Below are 18,786 nucleotides of genomic sequence, written 5' to 3' on the forward strand. Positions count from 1 at the left end.
TGCTGATAACCTTTTGCTTGAGTAATTATGTTATTTCACTAATTCATTTATTTCCAGCAAAAAAGGAAAATACAGAAGATTCAACAGAAGGGACTCGACATTTCATGGTGAATGTTATTGAGCCACAATTTAATCTGCACTCAGAGGATGCAAATGTAAGTCCCAATTATTTATGCATTTTGAATTGAGTTAAATGGCCAAAATTGGTTTGCTTAAGGAAAATTCATTCCCATGACTAGAAACTTTAATTGATATTAACACGATATATATTTTCTCTTTTATTTTTGATTATTTCGAAAGATCTTACTTTTAGAAGTAGCAGCCAACTCTGCTTTTTTGTTAAGATCTATTTGAATTTGGTTCGTGTAATATATTCAATTTCTCATTAAAAAGTCCAAGCTTTTAGCCCACATGTTGTTTTCTTTTTTCCAAGGGATGTGTTAAAGTATGAAATCATTAATGTGCTTATACCTAGTATAAGCTTTTGGAAGAAATCATTCTTTCCATTGTCATAGGAATTTCTAAAATTTATCAGTCATGACAAAAGACAAATTGCAATATGAGTGATAAGAAAGAGATATATTCAAGATAAGTATCAAAGAATACCAATGGAGGAACAATAAAGGATTTCTAAATTATAAGAAACTTTACTATAGAATAATGGACATATAAGTCACTGAGGATGACCAATAGACCATGTTAAGATTATAAATTTTATGTAGTAAATGAAGAAAAGAAAGAGTAAAGATGATTAATATCAAAGTTGATATAGTATATTTTGTAGAGATGGGATGTAATATACAATATAATGTATTAAGCCTTTTTTATAATATCTATAATCCCTATTCCTAAATTACTGAAGAAATGAATAAACAAATCCTGAAATGTAGAAAAAAATATAGAAAAATATGGAGATCAATCCTAGAAGACTAATTCGTATCATAACTTTTCAGGGTAGATTTTTACTTGCTGCTGTTAGTGGTCGTGTCTTGGCCCAATCATTTCAATCGGTCCTTCAAGTTGGTCAGGAAATGATTGAGCAACAACTTAGCACTAAAGAACTGCCTACTGTTGTACCTGAAATCGCTTGGAAAAGAACGGAGATGTCTGTTATGTTGGAGCATGTGCAGGCCCATGTTGCGCCAACAGATGTTGATCTTGGTGCTGGAGTACAATGGCTTCCAAAAATTCTTAGAGGTTCTCCAAAAGTAATGCGTACAGGTGCTCTTCTTGAGAGAGTTTTTATGCCTTGTGATATGTACTTCCAATACACGAGGCACAAAGGATGTACAAACGAACTCAAGGTATCTTTTTCCCCACCTAGATATTAAATGCCTGAAATTTCAAGGGTTAATTTAGTTCCTTAGGTTACATCTCATAAGACAATTTATTCTAAACGGTTAATCATTAGGTAACCATTACAATTTTGTTAACTTGTCGTATTAATTGACACATTAGTGTGCCATGTGGCATGCACACCACATGGCATAAATGAATCTTTTTTTGAAGTTTTATGGATCGAAACAAAACAGGCTTGCTACTTAATTGACCAAATTAGGCCTTTACTCTGTAACGTGTACATATATCTTAGAATTAATCATATGTATATCATGCATCTTTTAATAATTCCGGCAAGATAGAATGATTTGATTCCTAGGTAATTTGATGTTCGCGAGTTCTTTCCTCATGTTCAATTGTGCATGTACATGTATAAATATATACATATGTAACACTATATTTTAAATTCAACTGGACTAGAATTCATACGCAATACACTCGTACCTTGCTTGTTCACTTCAAGGAACCCTTAAATCTTCCTCGATGACATTCTTGTCAATCAAATGTTGTCTTCCATAATCAAGTGTCTCATTTTGTATTGTTTCCCAAATAAGATATCCAATTGAATTGAGTGGGCCTAGCACAATAAGAGACTTATAATACACCCCTTCCATGCATAAAGACAGATAAATGCTTGTGACCCAACTAACAAACTTGTAATAAGCCTTCATATAGGAATTGTGTAAGAACTTAACTAGAAAAATTAACATCGATGGATAATAGTTGTCAAATAGTATTTAATTAAGTAAAAAAATTATGTCTGTAATTTGTTGACAAGTTTTGCATCCTTGCTGCAGGTGAAGCCCTTGAAAGAGGTTAAATTCAATTCTCACAATATAACAGCAATAATGACATCTCGCCAATTTCAAGTCATGATGGATGTACTAAGCAATCTTCTTTTTGCACGCATTCCAAAGTATGATCCATTTCTATGTCAAAAAATTTCTTATCTGGACACATGTTTAGCAATCATCATGGGCATACTCACATAACAGTTTTGGGGGAGTGTTTAAAACCTTGAATAACGTTAATAGAATCCACTTTTATTGTGAGTATGTCTAAGGATGTTTTTGTGTGCAAGAATCTCCCTCTACCTTTATACTCCTTGATCCTTTCTATGTTTAATAAATATTGTATACTCTTATAGCATGTTTAGTTTGTGCTTTAGGTACTCATTCTTATGTTTTTTTATATAACTTTTGATACTATAAATAAAATGGTTTGAATATTCCTAGAGCATGCATTAAATATGCTCTAGTTTCATATAAGAATTTTTTTTTGCTTGCCACAGTAAAAAAAACTATGCACCAAATTATTGGTAATTCACTTTTGAATTAATGTATTTAAATACAAATTATTGATCAAAAGATGTATCAAATTTTCAAAGTATTCTATGTGATGTTTCTCTATCTGTTTACCTACTTTACATACTGATGTATGTTTATATCTTTTATTACTGTGTCAAACTTAATAGTACCATAAAATTTGGTTGTTGAAACTTATATGTGCTGTGTAGCTAGGATCACTATTATTTTTTGGGGTTACTTTACGTCACCCATTACATATTTGTGTCATGTTTTCTTTTTGCAGTCCTTGATGTTTGAGGACACTACAAAATTCCTCTTTGAAAACTTTTATATTGATTTCCTCTATTGTTCATTTTCTATGTTATTTTTTGTGAAATATGCTTCTTATTGATGGATTTGATATTTAATAATACATAACCTGGGTAGATTAGTTATGTAATTATATATATTTTGATGCTCTTTTTCCTTTAAATAAAATTCAAGATATTTTCTATTTATATGAAAAGTTTCTTCAAAAAAAAATTGAGTATATTATTGTACACAATTTAGGCCTCAAAAAAGTAGCCTATCACTTTCTGTTGAAGATGATGATATTGTGGAAGAGGAAGCAGCAGATGAGGTGGTTCCTGATGGGATTGAAGAGGTTGAACTTGAAAAAATCAATCTTGAAGTGGTAGAGAGAAAACAGAGGTTGCTTATTGATGATATAGGGAAATTATCTCTTTGGTGCGACAATATTGGTGACCAGACTCTAGAAAAGGAAGATGAGTGCTGGATGATAGATGGTGGGATACCTTTGTTGGTAAGTAAATCTTATTAATAATCCATAGAATTTCGTGACCTGGTAGCTTGACTCCAATTATAAATGTTTGTCTTTTAAATTTAGGTTTTTTCTATTAACTAAATTTGTTTTACAGATCTTATTATTCCATATGGTATAGACGTATATTAATTGTCATTTTAAAGAAATTTTCTTTGTTAAATATATTTGATAATCTCATATTTCAATTTAATATTTATTAAGTATTTTTTACCTTTAGTCTCCACATAATGTTGAAGACAACAAATAATAAAATATCATAAATAAATAAATTTTTATTATTTTTATATATAATTTTGTAATCAATTCTTGATTTTGAATTTCTTTATTAGTATACATATGATTAAAGTCACAAATATGGTCAATTTTAGGGAACAATAATTTGAATCTTGACAACATATGTACTTGTGCATATTTTTGTGAAGAACAAATTTCCATTTGTAATCGAAGTAGTCCTATTCTGCTGGCAGATCCAAGAATTGAGAAAAGAACTTGTAGTTGCAAAGAAAGCAAGGAAGGAAGCATATGCATCTCTAAGAGTTGCTCTGCAAAAAGCTGCCCAATTGCAACTAATGGAAAAGGAAAAAAAGAGCAAAAGTCCCTCCCATGCCATGCACTTATCTTTGCAAATCAATAAAGTTGTTTGGAGCATGCTTATTCATGGTAAATCCTTTGCTGAAGTTGAGATTAATGACATGGTAAGTTCTTTTCTGCAAGCTTTAATGTGTGTCTCATTCTATAATTTAGTTTGTTCACTGAAAAATATTTTTAAATGTGAACTTCTATCATAATATCAAATAGAAATAGGTTAATGATTGAATGACTCTTCTTTAGTGTGCTCATTTGCACTCATCACTTTATTATAATAAGATTGGGTGAAAATAAGGGAAGAGGCACTCTTCATTCTATGGTGATAAGTCAACTAGAATATTGATAGAACAACTTATTTTGTGTGTATTCATTTGGAGACTCATCACCTCGCCATATATGGAATGTGGTCAAAGTGGAAACCGTATCCTATCAAATAAGGAGGAATCAATGAGTTCCCAAATGAGTTTACACAATAGGAGAGTTGCAATGGGATAAGTGGTATAACTGGCTAGATTTAAATGAACTATGATTACAAGACACTTTAGTGAATGTGGTGGGATGGCCAAGAACGAACAATGTGTCCCTCTCCACTCAAAAGTTTCATTTTTTTAATTCACCAAATTGGGAACTCAATGGAGGGGAAGGGAGGGTTGAACAAGAGTATGTAACTATTGAAAGAAGTCATCCATTTTTTCATTGCATAACCAAATAAGGGAATCCATTCCTTTTACTTTGTTTTTCTACCATCCTGTTAGTGTCTTCTTCCCATTGTATCAAAATCTTCCAAACATATCCTTAAAGTCTTGCTTTTTATGTATATGTACTAAATAAATTTTAAATGCAAAAAGATTTGAATTTTCTCATTCAACTTCCTTAGGTGGACTACAAAACCTAAGCTACTGTAATGTCTTATTCTTGATTGTTATGAGGGAAAGGGACAGTAGAATACTTACACAGATCTTCCTTTATTTTCATGTTCGTGTTTTCTAACTTCTAAAATTCATTTTTTCTTTTGTCTGAATTTTCAAGAATATGCTAATTCGATTTCTTTTTTCTGCTAACCACTTAGATTTACGACTTTGACCGGGATTTCAAGGATGTGGGCATTTCTCATTTCACAACAAAATACTTTGTTTTCAGAAATTGTCTGGCTAATGCCAAGTCTGATACAGTTTTGGCAGCTTGGAATCCTCCGTCTGAATGGGGAAAGTATGTACTTTTCTCTGGAATTTTCTTGTACCTATTGGTGCTTACAAGACAACTTTCTAGGGTATACTATTTTACTGGGCAAGATTTAGTTGTTGCAGTATTAGTTTTGTCATTCCAGTAATTATCTTAGTCATTTGATATAACTTAATTTTTAATAATTGAAAAGAATTGTCTTGGAATAAAGAGACATAACTAGAGAAAGTAAGGAGTATAAGGCATACTTCTAATGCAAAAATCATAACAAAAAATAAAGAATTCAAAATCAATGTAATAGAGCTTTTCCAACATGTTTTTTTGATAATTTTTCTAATGTTTCTATTTTCTTTACCATCTCTTAAGCCTGGATAAAACTATTTTCACAAATCCAAGCTTTCTAGAGAATGAATACTTCTTTTGTTATCTTTTATATGTTACTTTCACTTTTGGGGACATTCTTGGTAATTATATCCAGCTACATATGTATAAAAAGGTGAATATGATGATAGACAACTAGAATATCGATAATAGAAAAATGATTTGCCATTAAATTTTGCTTGACCTTCACAATTGGTACTTGTGTAAACATTTCCTCAACATTTTAAACAATCGAAACATTTGAATTCTATGTTATAGAATTAGATTAAGCGTTTGAAACATAAATAGATATTAATAAAATGTGCTCATTAACCTGTAAGTTCATGTGCACAGATAGTTGTAATATATTTGTAGTAAACATTACAGTATTACTACAATCATTTTCTAGTTGTACATAAAGGCTTAATGAACTTCCAAATTAATACAAGCAATTCAAGGAATATCTTTATATATTTTCTTAGAATCCACTTAGGTATAAACGATAACAAATAAAATTCCAATGCCTTACTTTTCATGTTTTCCTTATTTTCGAATATGTTTGCTTCCACCAGAAAAGTGATGCTTAGGCTTGATGCAAGACAAGGACAACCAAAGGATGGAAAAGCTCCCTTTGAACTTTTTCAGGTAAGTGTTTCCTTCAGGTTCTTTTGTTTTAAAATACTAGAGATAGATTAAATGAACAGATTGGTAACATAATTATTTTTGAGTCATAAATTCTGTTAGTTGTCAATATATCTAACACATTAAATGGTTCCAAATCATCAACAAATCACAACATTATAAATTAGCCACATATAAGCATTCAGTTTTCAAGCATCCAAAACATCTATTATCCACAATCAAGTCCTAGTAATATAGATGAACACTTCATATATGAATATACACATAACTTAATACACCTTAGAACATCATAAATCCTTTACCCGAACCCATAGGAGCCTCTTAATATGGTCTATGGCTAGTTATAAACTACACGGTCATGTTCTTTCTAACAAGTCTTCATAAGATAAGCCTTACGAGTTATTCTTACACATACCATATGGAGCTGGAGGGAATAAATACACCACTATCTATCCTAAGTTGATTTATCGCAAACTTCACAATCATTGTTGGTTGACTTTATAATGAGTTCATTAGATGCTCACTTGAGCATTATCATCACGTGATTGAGAGTCTAGAAGATTCCTACTAAGATAATGTAATTTACATGTGTTAAGAATCAGGATAAAATTAAATCATAGCAAAGAGTTTTAAATATGACCTTGCTGTCCTCTTTCCAAACCTAGTCTTATTTTCTCCATCCAACCACTTTTCATCTCTTGCATTTTCTACATTTTTGTTCTTTTCCCTAAGTTTGCTACACTATTCATCCACAGTCGTTTCCACTACACATCCACTGCCTCCTCTAGCATCTGCTGCCTCAATGATCACCTCGTCGTGCTTCTGTCTTCGATCCATCTATCACTGCTATGTTGTTTTAATCATTTCGTTCAAGTCTATTACTTAAAGATGAGAGAATGAGAGTATCCCTAAGAGTTAAATCCTAATAATAAACTCTAATGCTGCATTCTGCAAAACTGTCCGCTGCTAACCCCACTTGGGTAAGTTTTAGGAATCCTGGCATGGAGAGAATTGTTGAAATAGAGAATTCACAAGCTTGCAAATGGAGAGAATTGTTGGATAAGTGGTTCTGGAACTACTGTTTTGCACCCTTTTTTTTTTGGCAAAATTATAATTTTTATTAGCTTTCAAAAGACATTGAAACCACCTTAAATGGACTCTGCTAACTGTTATGGTCCCATTAGTGGAAAGATATCATGATTTGTAACATTATTGCTACCAGTTTTTTTCGGCAAATTTTGCCTAGGAATCCTTGAGAACTAGCTAAGATGACCAACATGAAAGTTATGCTGCCTGATTTCCCCTTTTCAATGAATCCAAGTTTGTTCCAGTTTAATTATTGTGACTCCTTTTGAATGGATCCTACCTTAATCAATGTCTTGTATTTCAAGATAAAGCTCAAAGAAAACAAAACAAAATACATTATGGGCACCGGTTGAAAAAGTACTTTGGCAACCCTGAACCTAAATGATTTATTTTCTACGGTAAATTGACCAGTATACATTCACCTCCCTTGTTTTAAACAGATCCTTATACACATGCTTGTCACATGTGTATTAATATTCTTTTTATTTTATTTTGTTTTATTCAATTAGAATGACAAAAATGCCCTTCATAACAATGTTAAAAGAAACAAAGTTTTTGTGATTCTTCTGCTTTCTTGATGAGTTTTATATGCATAGAGATTGTCGGGTTAAAAGTGACTTTTTTTTTTCAACCTATTTTTAATGCCATTTCAATTTGATGATGCAATAAAGGGGAGGTGAATGTATACTAGTCAAATAGAGGGTGGTGTGTAATTTTGATAAACTTTAAGGAGTGTGAGTGTAACTTACCATTTATTTTATTGTTTGGTTTCGTACATTGTATCAGTTATAACCAACTAATATCATTCTTCACTTTCCTTAACTTATCATTATCTCTTGCTTTAAACTACTCATTTATGTGTAGCAAATAGATTTAGTAACTTATTAGGAACTAATCCTAATAGATTTAGTAACTTATTAGCAAATCAACTACAATTTTAAAATTTTCATTGATCTTTCCTAGTAGAGGCTTAAGATGGTTTTCCTTTCAAGGAAACATAGAAAAGGTACACCCATATCTCTCCTTGTCATTTGCTATTGCATGGAAAAGCTTTTTCTCATGCAGATGTAATTTCCATCACTTTGGCCAAAATATGACGTTATTTTTAACCTACCTTGTATAATTGCTTTTGTTTTTGTTGAGGAGGGTGGGATGGGAAGGGATGAGAAGCATACAATAATTGTTGCAATATGAATTGCTCTAATAACTATTGGTAAAGAAATGACTAATTGATAACTTTTGCATTCCCTAGAATATTCCATTCATTTGTTGTGTCTAGAATTGAGAATCTATTGAGTACAAAAGCATTTCAATCAAAATTGTTATTTATGAGACATTTTGTTGAACTTGACTCTTGCAGTTTGTTTACTATAGTTTACTTTTACATTATAGGTAGATATCTACCCCCTTAAGATCCATTTAACAGAGACAATGTACACAATGATGTGGGGGTATTTCTTTCCAGAAGAAGAACAACGTGATTCTCAACGTCGAAAGGTTAGTTAAGGATCTTGCAAACTTTATCTCACCAACAGTAATAAAATTCATGGTTTGTCATCAGTTAATAATGATTATCCGTACAGGAGGTTTGGAAGGTTTCAGCAACAGCTGGTGCAAGGCGTGCAAAGAAAGGTGATACCTCATCCTCAGCCCAAGCCGATTCAACTCAGGTGACTATTTAATAAAATGTCCAGTTCGTGTCTCTCAAGTAATAATGTTAATATAATTAGGGTCTGAAATATGGGTACTCTTAAAGGCCATTGATACTAGTATCTACCTAATATGGATACTTGAATACTTGTTGATCAAATATTATATTGAAAAAATATATCTAAATATAAATTAATCTTCATGAAACATTAAATGTTGCAAAATATACTTGATTTATGATTTAATTATCTTTTTTGTTAGAGTTATGCTCGCGTACTTGTACCTATTTTTCTGCAAAATTTTCATTCTCGTACAACTAGTACAAGTACCACGTCCATATCTATGCAACATTGTAAGTAATGCTAATTTAATCTACATCGTTCGGGTAACCAAGGAAGGTTTTAGCTTCTTTTCTCATGTTTTTCCTATTATCCAAGTTTATATGTTTTTGCATGGTAGATTTGTCATAAGGAGTTTGGTAACGTGCTTGTAGGCATCCAAAGCTAAAAATACAAAGGAAGAAATATTGGCCGACTCTAGTGAGGATGAGGCACCTAAAAGCAAAACTAAAGGTTCTAAGCCTAGTGACGAGAAGAAGCCAAAAAAGATGATGGTTTTTCATGAAATCAAGATTAGCCAGGTTAGTGGTTGTTGGACGCGGTTTGAAAAGTTGTCACTTGCCATCTTCCATCTGGTCACTTGTTATCTTGCATTCTTTCTTGTAGGTTGAGTTATCGGTTACATATGAAGGATCAAGATTCGCCGTAAGTGATCTGAGATTACTAATGGATCAATTTCATCGGGTAGAGTTTGTTGGGAGTTGGCAAAGACTCTTCTCACGAGTTAAGAAGCATGTCATCTGGGGAGTCCTGAAATCTGTGACTGGAATGCAGGTGATTTTTTCCTTCTTAGTTTATCTTGATAACATATTTGGTAGAAGAATTGGTTTTGATATTCGGAATGTGATTTTCGGTCATTTGCTTTTTGAAGCATTTGATGTAACACCCTATCACACAAGGCCTCACGCTGCAGTTGTAAGTTAAGGGTGACGAGACATTACGATACCTAAAAACAAAGAAACATACGTAGTATATGAAGGAATATAGTTTAACTAGGAGCCTGTGAAGGAAAGATAAACCAAAGCGACAACCAGTATCACACTCAAAACGTTAAAGCAAGAAAACTTCGTGTAGAGAAACAACAAAGATATATATATATATATATATATATATATATATATATTGTTTCTACAAAATAAAATCTCTAGAGGAAAGTATACAAATACATGTTTAACAATGGAGAAATATGCTAAGTACAGGATAAACTTCAAAAATAAAAGTCTTCTTCACTTCACCAACGAGTCCTGCACTCTCAGCGGGATGCGTCACGTCCTGTTATCTGAAAAATCAACAATTTTCACAACGTGTGAGAACCTAAAGGTTCCAGTAGAGTAATAATTTCAAATAGAGACTATGTAAAACTACATGAACCCACTAGGCATTCCTAGTCTCCAAACCCACAAGGTTCAAGCCTAGGTTTCTTCCTAATCCAAATATGGTTAAGTTACTAAATCTCAGTTCCATATCCACCTCTAATTTCAACCATTTCCTATATATTACTATCCAAATCCCAATACCACAATTGTTCGGTCCAGCATTCAGTTCAATTTTAATCACAAACATTAATCAATACGAGGTTAATTCGCTATGCTTAGCATTTTCTAATCTATCACCGATCTCATTCATTTCCATAGTCATAATCATCATTAATCCCAAGTCTCATGTCTCAACAGTGAAATCATACACAAACAGTAAACGTTACAAAGCAAACACAAGTAGAGAACAAGTATGGCAAGTATTTCAATTAGTAATTAACAGAAATATATAGTTAGGCAAACCCAAACAAATATGCACACTCAAACAATAGCAAACAAATGCACATTATGCATGCCTGTCCTACGGGCTATGAGCTTACGTGTTGGTTAAACTGTCAGAACCTGACACATCCGGTAGCCAACTCGGATATTGTTTATCGGTTGCGCATTCCCAGGAAGAACATAAACGAAAGAGAGTGTCTTTCCACCTTCTCCTGGAGGAAATTATGAAGGAGTGTACCTTTTCACATTGAAGGAGTGTGCTTTTCCACCTTGTAACCAGAGAGAGATGTGGGAGAATTAATCGAATAAGAGTGCCTTTCCACATTCCCTACATCCCCCAAACACATTCTTTCGATCTCAAGTGAGCGTTACGTATCGCTGTCCTCGCTGAGCCGTACTTATTGATTCAAGTGGGCATTAAGTATCACCGTCCCCACTTCGAGGTTCGTCCCTTCCATGAGCGTTACGTATCGCTGTCCTCATGGGAAACCCTCCTTTAGGTCTCAAGTGGGCGTTACATATCGTCATCCCCACTGAGCCTTATGCACATTATCTCAAGTAAGCGTTACGTATCGCCGTCCTCACGAGATCGTGCTCAACATCAAATCTCAATCACAATCATGACACAAGAGAGGGAATCCTTCATCCTCAACTTGCCTATCACAGTAAAAGAGGAAATCCTTCATCATCAACTTGCCTAATCCGTGAGCGGTACAATGCCACCGTCCTCACCGTGGGCGGGACAAAATCACTATCCCCATAATGACACAACAAACACGAACAAGCAAGATACAACCGCCGTCCTTGTCTGGTGCCGGTGCCGGTCCCAAACCAATACACAAGCGGGATAAGACCACCATCCTTGCCAATCAAGAATCATTGTCAATTCTCAAACACCCAAGCGGGAGAATACCTAGACCTTGCCATGTAAGCAGGACAAACCGCCGTCCTTGTCAATCCAGCCATTCAGGCCACAATCAATCGATATCAATGTCTTTTTAACAATTTCACAAGTTATTAAATTCATTAACCTCAGCTCTTTATCAAATACTCAATTTCGTTCTTTTATGAGCGGAATAACACCACCATCCTCACTGTGGATGGTGGGACAAGGCTATTAACCCGAAGCAAGTAGGACAAACCACAACCCTTGCATCTTACCTAGGCAATTAATCAATAATCATTAACTTTAATCAATTTCACAACTTATTAGATTTATTAACCCCATCTTTTATCAGTTACCAATTTCATTATCACGTGAGTGGGATAACGCCACTATTCTCACCGTAGGCGGGATAAAACCACCATTTTCGCATAGTAGTTTACACACTGAGCAAGCGGAATGACACCATCGTCCTTGCCAGGCAAGAAATCAATATCACGTCTTAAACCAATTGACAATTCCATCCAGTCTCGGAAGATTCAACCTAACATAACCCTATTCATTTATTAGCTACTTTAATCTCATTATTCTGTGAGCGGAATGAGATCACTGTCCTCACTGCGAGCGGGACAAACCTCCATCCTCGCAATATTTCATCCGGTTAACTAAATGTTTATCCGTGAATAGTTCAATTTAATCTGTCATATCATTTCCCAATGTATTCAAGGCTTATCAGTTAGTTATTCGACTCCATACGGAGGTTAAAGGGGGTTATAAACATGTTGGGAAGGTTAAATAGTTCAAAAACAACATTTTGGCCAAAACTGGGTAGTTGTGCGTACGCATGCCTCGTGCGTACGTGCGGAACCTGAGTCTGGTTTCGCGAACACAAATCCAGGGTCATGCATATGCACCAAGCATGCGTACGCGTGGAACTTGCTACTGCCCTAAGTTCTGCAACTTTGTATAATTCAGTTTTTAACCCCAATTTTCAAACGTTCAAAACTTTTGCTACAAAATTCGTTTTTCTTCCGTTCTTGGACGGTTTTAAAGCTCTCATCATCATCTTTAATTTAAGACATGTTTCACTCAATTCTGAACTTCGAGCGCCAAGTTATGGCCGGTCGAAATTGGTCAATACTCTGTTTTTACCAAATTCTGCATAATGCTCATTTTGATTATTTCTTAATTTATTTTATTTCAAAACCAACATAATCCAACCTTCAAACACCTTCTATACTAAATCATTAATTCTCAAGTCCCATCCTAGCCATTCAAGGCATAAAACCATCAAATTCCCATCAATTAACCAATTCCCATCTTTCATCAATTTTCACTTAAAATTATAACCAAATTATCATCAAACCTCAATTTCATACCACAACATATTATCATTCAATCATCAATCAACACTAATCATTCACACAACATCCATCAGTATTGAACAATATCTTAGGGACATTTAACCTAGGTTTTCACATAATTTTATATAATGTCTACCCGAAACTAAAACCCATAACTTTTACGGTGGTCTCAACCTCAGAAAATCTTTTCTCCGGCAATTCCAACTCCAACCGGTCCAAGCCCCACCAAAATCCTCACCAATGATGATCATCAACTCAATCTCGCACCGATCCCAAGCCAAGCAAATTTGCTCCGCGCCAAATTCAAGCAAAACAATTCCTAATTCATCTAATCACATGAATTCCTCATAGTTCAAGTCTAGGTTTTCGCATATAGTGAAAAAATTTGGGGGATTGAGATTCCTTACCTCGTCTCACGTAACCTTGGGTTGAAACTCCATTAGAACACAAGATTGAACCTCCCCTAAACATCAAAAATCGAAATTTTCTCAACACCTCAACCCAAAACGCAAAATTGAAGAGAAATGGAAAATGGAGCAAGGATTTCGAAGTTTCTTACCACAATATTTAGATATTATCGAAGAGGGAGCCGAGACGAATGCATAGTCATAAACGGGTCATCAATCAGAGCTATGGTTTGGAAGTTATGTGGATTTTAGTGAAGTGATGAATAGTAACATTTAGGGCATCACTCTCTTCCTCTCTTCCCTCTTTGTGCTGAATGTATTTGAGTTAATGAAGGGGGAGTATGCTGAAATGGATTAAGTGAAGGGCTTATATATTATGGGTTTGGTCCCAACATGGGTCCGTTTGCAATTTTAAACTCGTTGGTCCCACCTTAGGCCAAAATCTTTAAAATAAAAGTCCGAATTTTTATTCTAAATGTTTCAAGTTTCCAAAATGTTTCAAGTATATTTAGAAGAATACTTGACAATTGGTAGTAGACATGGTGGGTTAGGTGACCCAATGCACAGTAATGGTGGATGGCAATGAGGGTAGTTTTTGTATTTTCATAAGCGAAATCATTCTCTTACCAAACACCCTTCAGTAGCCATACTCTTGATATTTATGTTATTCACACCAACCATTGCAACATCCGAAAACATTCTATTGCCAAAACTCTTTCTTGTGATCCCATTTAAAATGTTCTATTCCTATTAAGAAAAGTCTAGATTTATTTTATGGTAATATTTACCATTTTCTAACATTGTACTAAATACATTTTTATGCCTTTTGGTAAATGGTTCATGCAGGTTAAGAAATTTAAAGACAAAGGTCAAATTCAGCCCAGTGCAGCTAGTGGTCCAGAGATAAGGGAAAAAGACAATTCATCAGTAAAATCTGACCAGTCAGGTTTTCCGCGTCCAGCTGATGGAGCAGGTGATGGGTTTGTAACATCCATTAAAGGTCTATTTCACACTCAAAAGAAAAAAGCAAAGGCATTTGTGAACAAGACAAAGAAAGGTGAAGGAGAACAAGAGGCACAGGGATCAGATGTCAGTGAAAATGAAGCTGAAGCTTCTACATTTGCTAGGCAGCTTACGATTGTGAAAGCTAAAAAGCTTATTAAGCGACACACTCAAAAGCTCCAAGCTAAAGGACACAAAGGTTTTATTCTCATGTCTTTTTCCTACTATTTAATATTTTTTTTCTTTCTTTTTACTACTTAGACTTTCCGGTATGCTCGATCAGGGCATGAAAATGGGATAGAAGTTTTCATAGATGATTTTCATGTTAAAATTCTACTTTGTTGATAAGTTTAATGATTGAAATATTGCCAATCTTTTACAGCTTCATTCTCGAAAGAATCATTTCCACCAGCATCAGCATTGCAAACATCAACATCTCCTCAACAAGTGATTGACTCATTAGCATATGACAGTGATTCCTCAAGTGCATCTGAAGCCTATGAAGCATTAAGTGAATTGAACAAGCTTTAAGTTACCTAAATGGAAAGTCTTATTTTTCATCTAAGCAAGAAGCACAATGCGTTTGATCATTCACAATCAGCATGCATACTCAGAGGATGAACTTGTTGAAAGAATACTATGGACTCAAATTTTGGATTATTCTTCATTGAACTACTTGTATTCATAGTTCATACCATTTCTTAACATCTACCACTACTTGCTGTTCATCAACAACTTTGTGATCATCTCTTCTGGTTGCATATTCACGTAGGTTCCAATATATATGCAATTTTGGCAGCTTAATATTTTAGAAGATAGGAGTTGTTTTGGCATGATTGTGTAGATACAATAATTTGAACAATATAGACTGCTTACAAGCTAATGCAATTTAAATAAAAATAGGGGAAAAGAAAGGAAAATTCACTGTTAACAAAGAATTTAACTCCTAAAATTTACACAAGTTGGTATATGAGAAAGTGAATTCCCATCCGTATGAACATCTATATTTATAATATATAAAAGAAAAAACCAAAACAATCTATTTATCAATTTATGTATTTATAATAAATAAAAAGAGAAACCAAGATAGATTGAGAATCAATCTCAAACACCTATGATTTTTCTATTGTGCCACATTATATTTTTCTCTAAGGTGGCATAGCCTACTTTTTTTTTCTATGTATTATGACTTAGAATTTTTTTTTTCCATCTTACTATCTTGACAATTATTTCCTTTAGTTACTCTATGTTTTTTATGTTTATATTTTTATCTTTAATAGGTGTAAATGAATTATAAAAGTTATTTTATGATCTCATTTTACTCACTTTTAATATCTATTATCTATTATAATATATTAAAGGAGAGTCCAAAGTAGTATTATAGTGGATGAATGACATAAGATTTAAGTTTTATATAAAATTGCCATGTCATCTATTGCAACAACATAGAAAAAACATCTATTTTAGAACTACGTTTAGAATATCATAGAGAATAGCATCTATATAATTAATTTAGTATTAATCTCATAGTTTCATATACTAAACTATCTAATTCTACAAAAAAAATTATAAAAATTTTAATTCATATCAATTATCTAAATTCTAATATGGCATATTTTATTTGAAAAATAAATTTTATTTGTAAGAATCTATTTGTGTATTTTCTACTATCTATCTATCTGTTAATTTATTATAATATATAAAAAGAAAAATTAAGTAATAACACAATAAACTCTTGGCATATTAGATAACTTTTAATATTATTATAAAAATATTTTAGTGAAATTGTCATTTTATAATTTTTCTATTCTCACATCACTTTTTATCCTTCCTATGTGTTACGGATCCGGCCCACGGATCCTACACCCAGAACGATCTCCGAACCCGGTTACCAGGGTCCGACCCCCTTCGCCCTTCCAGAAGGCCCGGAACCAGCCCACTAGAGCTCCTAACCAACTTTCGAATTCAAACGTCTCCCTTATCTTAGCCAAATGAGATAAGATAAGATAAGATAATTCAAACGTCTCCCTTATCTTAGCCAAATAAGATAAGATAAGATATTCACCATCACCTATAAATAGAGGACCCAGATCCCTCCAGGTATTCATTCATTCATCACACCTTATACCTCTTAGATCCATTCTGACTTGGGCGTCGGAGTGTCTTTGCAGGTACTACCCCCCAATTGCTCCAGGCAAGTGATCCGGCATCTGCCTCAACCCGCAAGTTCTCGATCCATCTCTCAACCCGTACCAGAGACATCTTGTACATTGGCGCCGTCTGTGGGGACTTTGCAACGTTGTGGCGGCATGACGGATAACCCAGAAGAGCAATCATCAAACTCAGATTTCTTGCGTGTAACTGAGAGCAAAAAGGAATAATGTTTCCTTACCTTGCATCACCTTTGCATATTTATGCATCCTTTCGCCATACTCCAACGGCGAAATCCCAAAGGAATAATGTTTCCTTACCTTGCATCACCTTTGCATATTTGTGCATCCTTTCGCCCTACTCCAACGGCGAAATCCCAAAGGAATAATGTTTCCTTAACTTGCATCACCTTTGCAGGGATAACACACCTTCGCCCTACTCCAACGGCGAAATCCCAAAGGAATAATGTTTCCTTAACTTGCATCACCCTTTATGCACCCTCGCCCTACTCCAACGGTGAAATTCCAAATCCTCTGAGCCCAAAGTCTCGCCTCCCTTTAGTGGGACACCTCCACCTCTTGGACCCTCTCATTCACCACTCCCTCATCCGTCTCTCCAAGCGCCATGGCCCCATCTTCTCCCTCTACTTCGACTCCATGCCCACCGAGGTTGCTTCTTCTTTTGAACTCTTCAAGCTCTTCCTCCAAACCCACGAGGTCACCTTTTTCAACACTAGGTTCCAAACCTCTGTCATCCGCCGCCTCACCTGTGACAACTCTGTCGCCATGACATCATGAACGACCTCCTTAAATGCTACCACCGTGGCCAAGCTCAGACCTCTCAGGAGCCAATAGATCAAGAAAGTTCTCAAGGTTCTTGCACAGATACGGGGGACAGCCAAATCGTGGCGGCATAACGGAGGATAATAAACGCGGCACATCGCCAACCAACCCAGCAACAACCAAGAGATGACAACCGTCCTCCCACTGAAGCCCGGCCACCCGATGGCCTGGGAGAGAAGGCGGTCCAGATAATCCAAGAGTTGTGCCTCAGGGTGCAAAACCTCAAAGGTCGAGTCACACCCAAAGAACGGTACCACCCGGAGCATACAAGCCAAGCGACTTCCAGGACCAAATCTCATCGCGATACCAAGAACACCAAGCCCCCTGAGTAACAACACTGCAAACAGTACAATCGCAGTGTTTTCCTAGACCCGAAACACCGACGCGGAGAAGACGACCGACGGCACCATCGAGAGGCCAAACGAGCAGGAAACATGCACGTGATAATGGAAGCCATCCCGTTCACAGAAAAATCCTTGAGAGCCAAACTCCTGAAGGACTTCAACAAGCCCACTGACATGAAATAGGACGGGACCAACGATCCCCGAGAACACCTAACGGCCTTCGAGGCTAGGATGAACCTGGAAGGAGCCGCCGACATGATCCGGTGTAAGGCCTTCTCGATAACCTTAGCTGGCCCTGCGATCAAATGGTTCAACGCCCTCCCCAACGGATCCATAACTGGCTTCCACGATATCTCACGGAAGTTCATGGCCCAATTCACCACCAGAATCACCAAAGCTAAACACCCCATCAGCTTATTAGGGGTCACACAGAAACAAGACGAATCCACACGAAAATACCTGGACCGCTTCAACGATGAATGCCTAACGATTGATGGACTCACGGATTCCGTCGCAAGCCTCTGTTTAACCAACGGGCTCATGAACGAAGACTTCCGCAAACACCTCACCACCAAGCCAGTATGGACCATGCACGAGATCCAAAACGTCGCTAGAGACTACATAAATGACGAAGAGGTCAGCCAGGTCGTCGCCACCAATAAACGGCAACACGGCAACACCCCATACGGCAACCCGACTTCCTGCCATAATCCGATGCCCAGAGAAAGTCAAAGAGACCAACCCAAACAAACCGACCACCCAGGATCGGGAAATTCTCGAACTACACCCCCTGACAGCCCCGATTATCGAGATATACCACCAGATAGCGGATCGGGGTATTATCCTGAAAGCCCGACAACTCAGAGAAAGAACGGGCGGCAACAATACCCTTTACTGCGACTACCACCGAGGTTACGGGCATAGGACACAAGACTGTTTCG

The 18,786-nt window shown here is 35.6% G+C and overlaps 1 protein-coding gene and 1 long non-coding RNA gene across 6 annotated transcripts in view; one reads left to right on the forward strand and one right to left on the reverse strand.

The window, feature by feature from the left end:
* LOC112764595 (protein SABRE) overlaps positions 1 to 15,322 on the forward strand; it is a 30,083-nt gene extending 14,761 nt beyond the window's left edge. For 3 of the 5 annotated variants that reach the window (XM_025810272.3, XM_025810273.2, XM_025810274.3), the window contains 13 exons: positions 58 to 155; positions 954 to 1,304; positions 2,136 to 2,254; positions 3,195 to 3,447; positions 3,936 to 4,163; positions 5,126 to 5,265; positions 6,171 to 6,243; positions 8,719 to 8,823; positions 8,910 to 8,996; positions 9,470 to 9,616; positions 9,702 to 9,869; positions 14,353 to 14,707; positions 14,891 to 15,322. In XM_025810272.3, the coding sequence (XP_025666057.1) occupies positions 58 to 155; positions 954 to 1,304; positions 2,136 to 2,254; positions 3,195 to 3,447; positions 3,936 to 4,163; positions 5,126 to 5,265; positions 6,171 to 6,243; positions 8,719 to 8,823; positions 8,910 to 8,996; positions 9,470 to 9,616; positions 9,702 to 9,869; positions 14,353 to 14,707; positions 14,891 to 15,039 (2,273 nt within the window). In that variant the 3' untranslated portion in view covers positions 15,040 to 15,322. The remainder of the gene's footprint in view (positions 1 to 57; positions 156 to 953; positions 1,305 to 2,135; positions 2,255 to 3,194; positions 3,448 to 3,935; positions 4,164 to 5,125; positions 5,266 to 6,170; positions 6,244 to 8,718; positions 8,824 to 8,909; positions 8,997 to 9,469; positions 9,617 to 9,701; positions 9,870 to 14,352; positions 14,708 to 14,890) is intronic. The other 2 variants (XR_011875170.1, XR_011875171.1) reach the window with 2 other exon arrangements.
* On the reverse strand, positions 10,118 to 13,849 carry LOC112764597 (uncharacterized). Its single transcript, XR_003183254.3, has 3 exons — positions 13,659 to 13,849; positions 13,507 to 13,562; positions 10,118 to 10,374 (listed from the first exon to the last, which is right to left on the reverse strand). It is a non-coding gene; the product is annotated as an uncharacterized lncRNA (long non-coding RNA).
* Positions 15,323 to 18,786: the final 3,464 nt, after the last annotated feature.

The sequence above is a fragment of the Arachis hypogaea genome, chromosome 17 (genome assembly GCF_003086295.3).
Source record: "Arachis hypogaea cultivar Tifrunner chromosome 17, arahy.Tifrunner.gnm2.J5K5, whole genome shotgun sequence".
In the NCBI taxonomy this organism is placed as follows: Eukaryota; Viridiplantae; Streptophyta; class Magnoliopsida; order Fabales; family Fabaceae; genus Arachis; species Arachis hypogaea.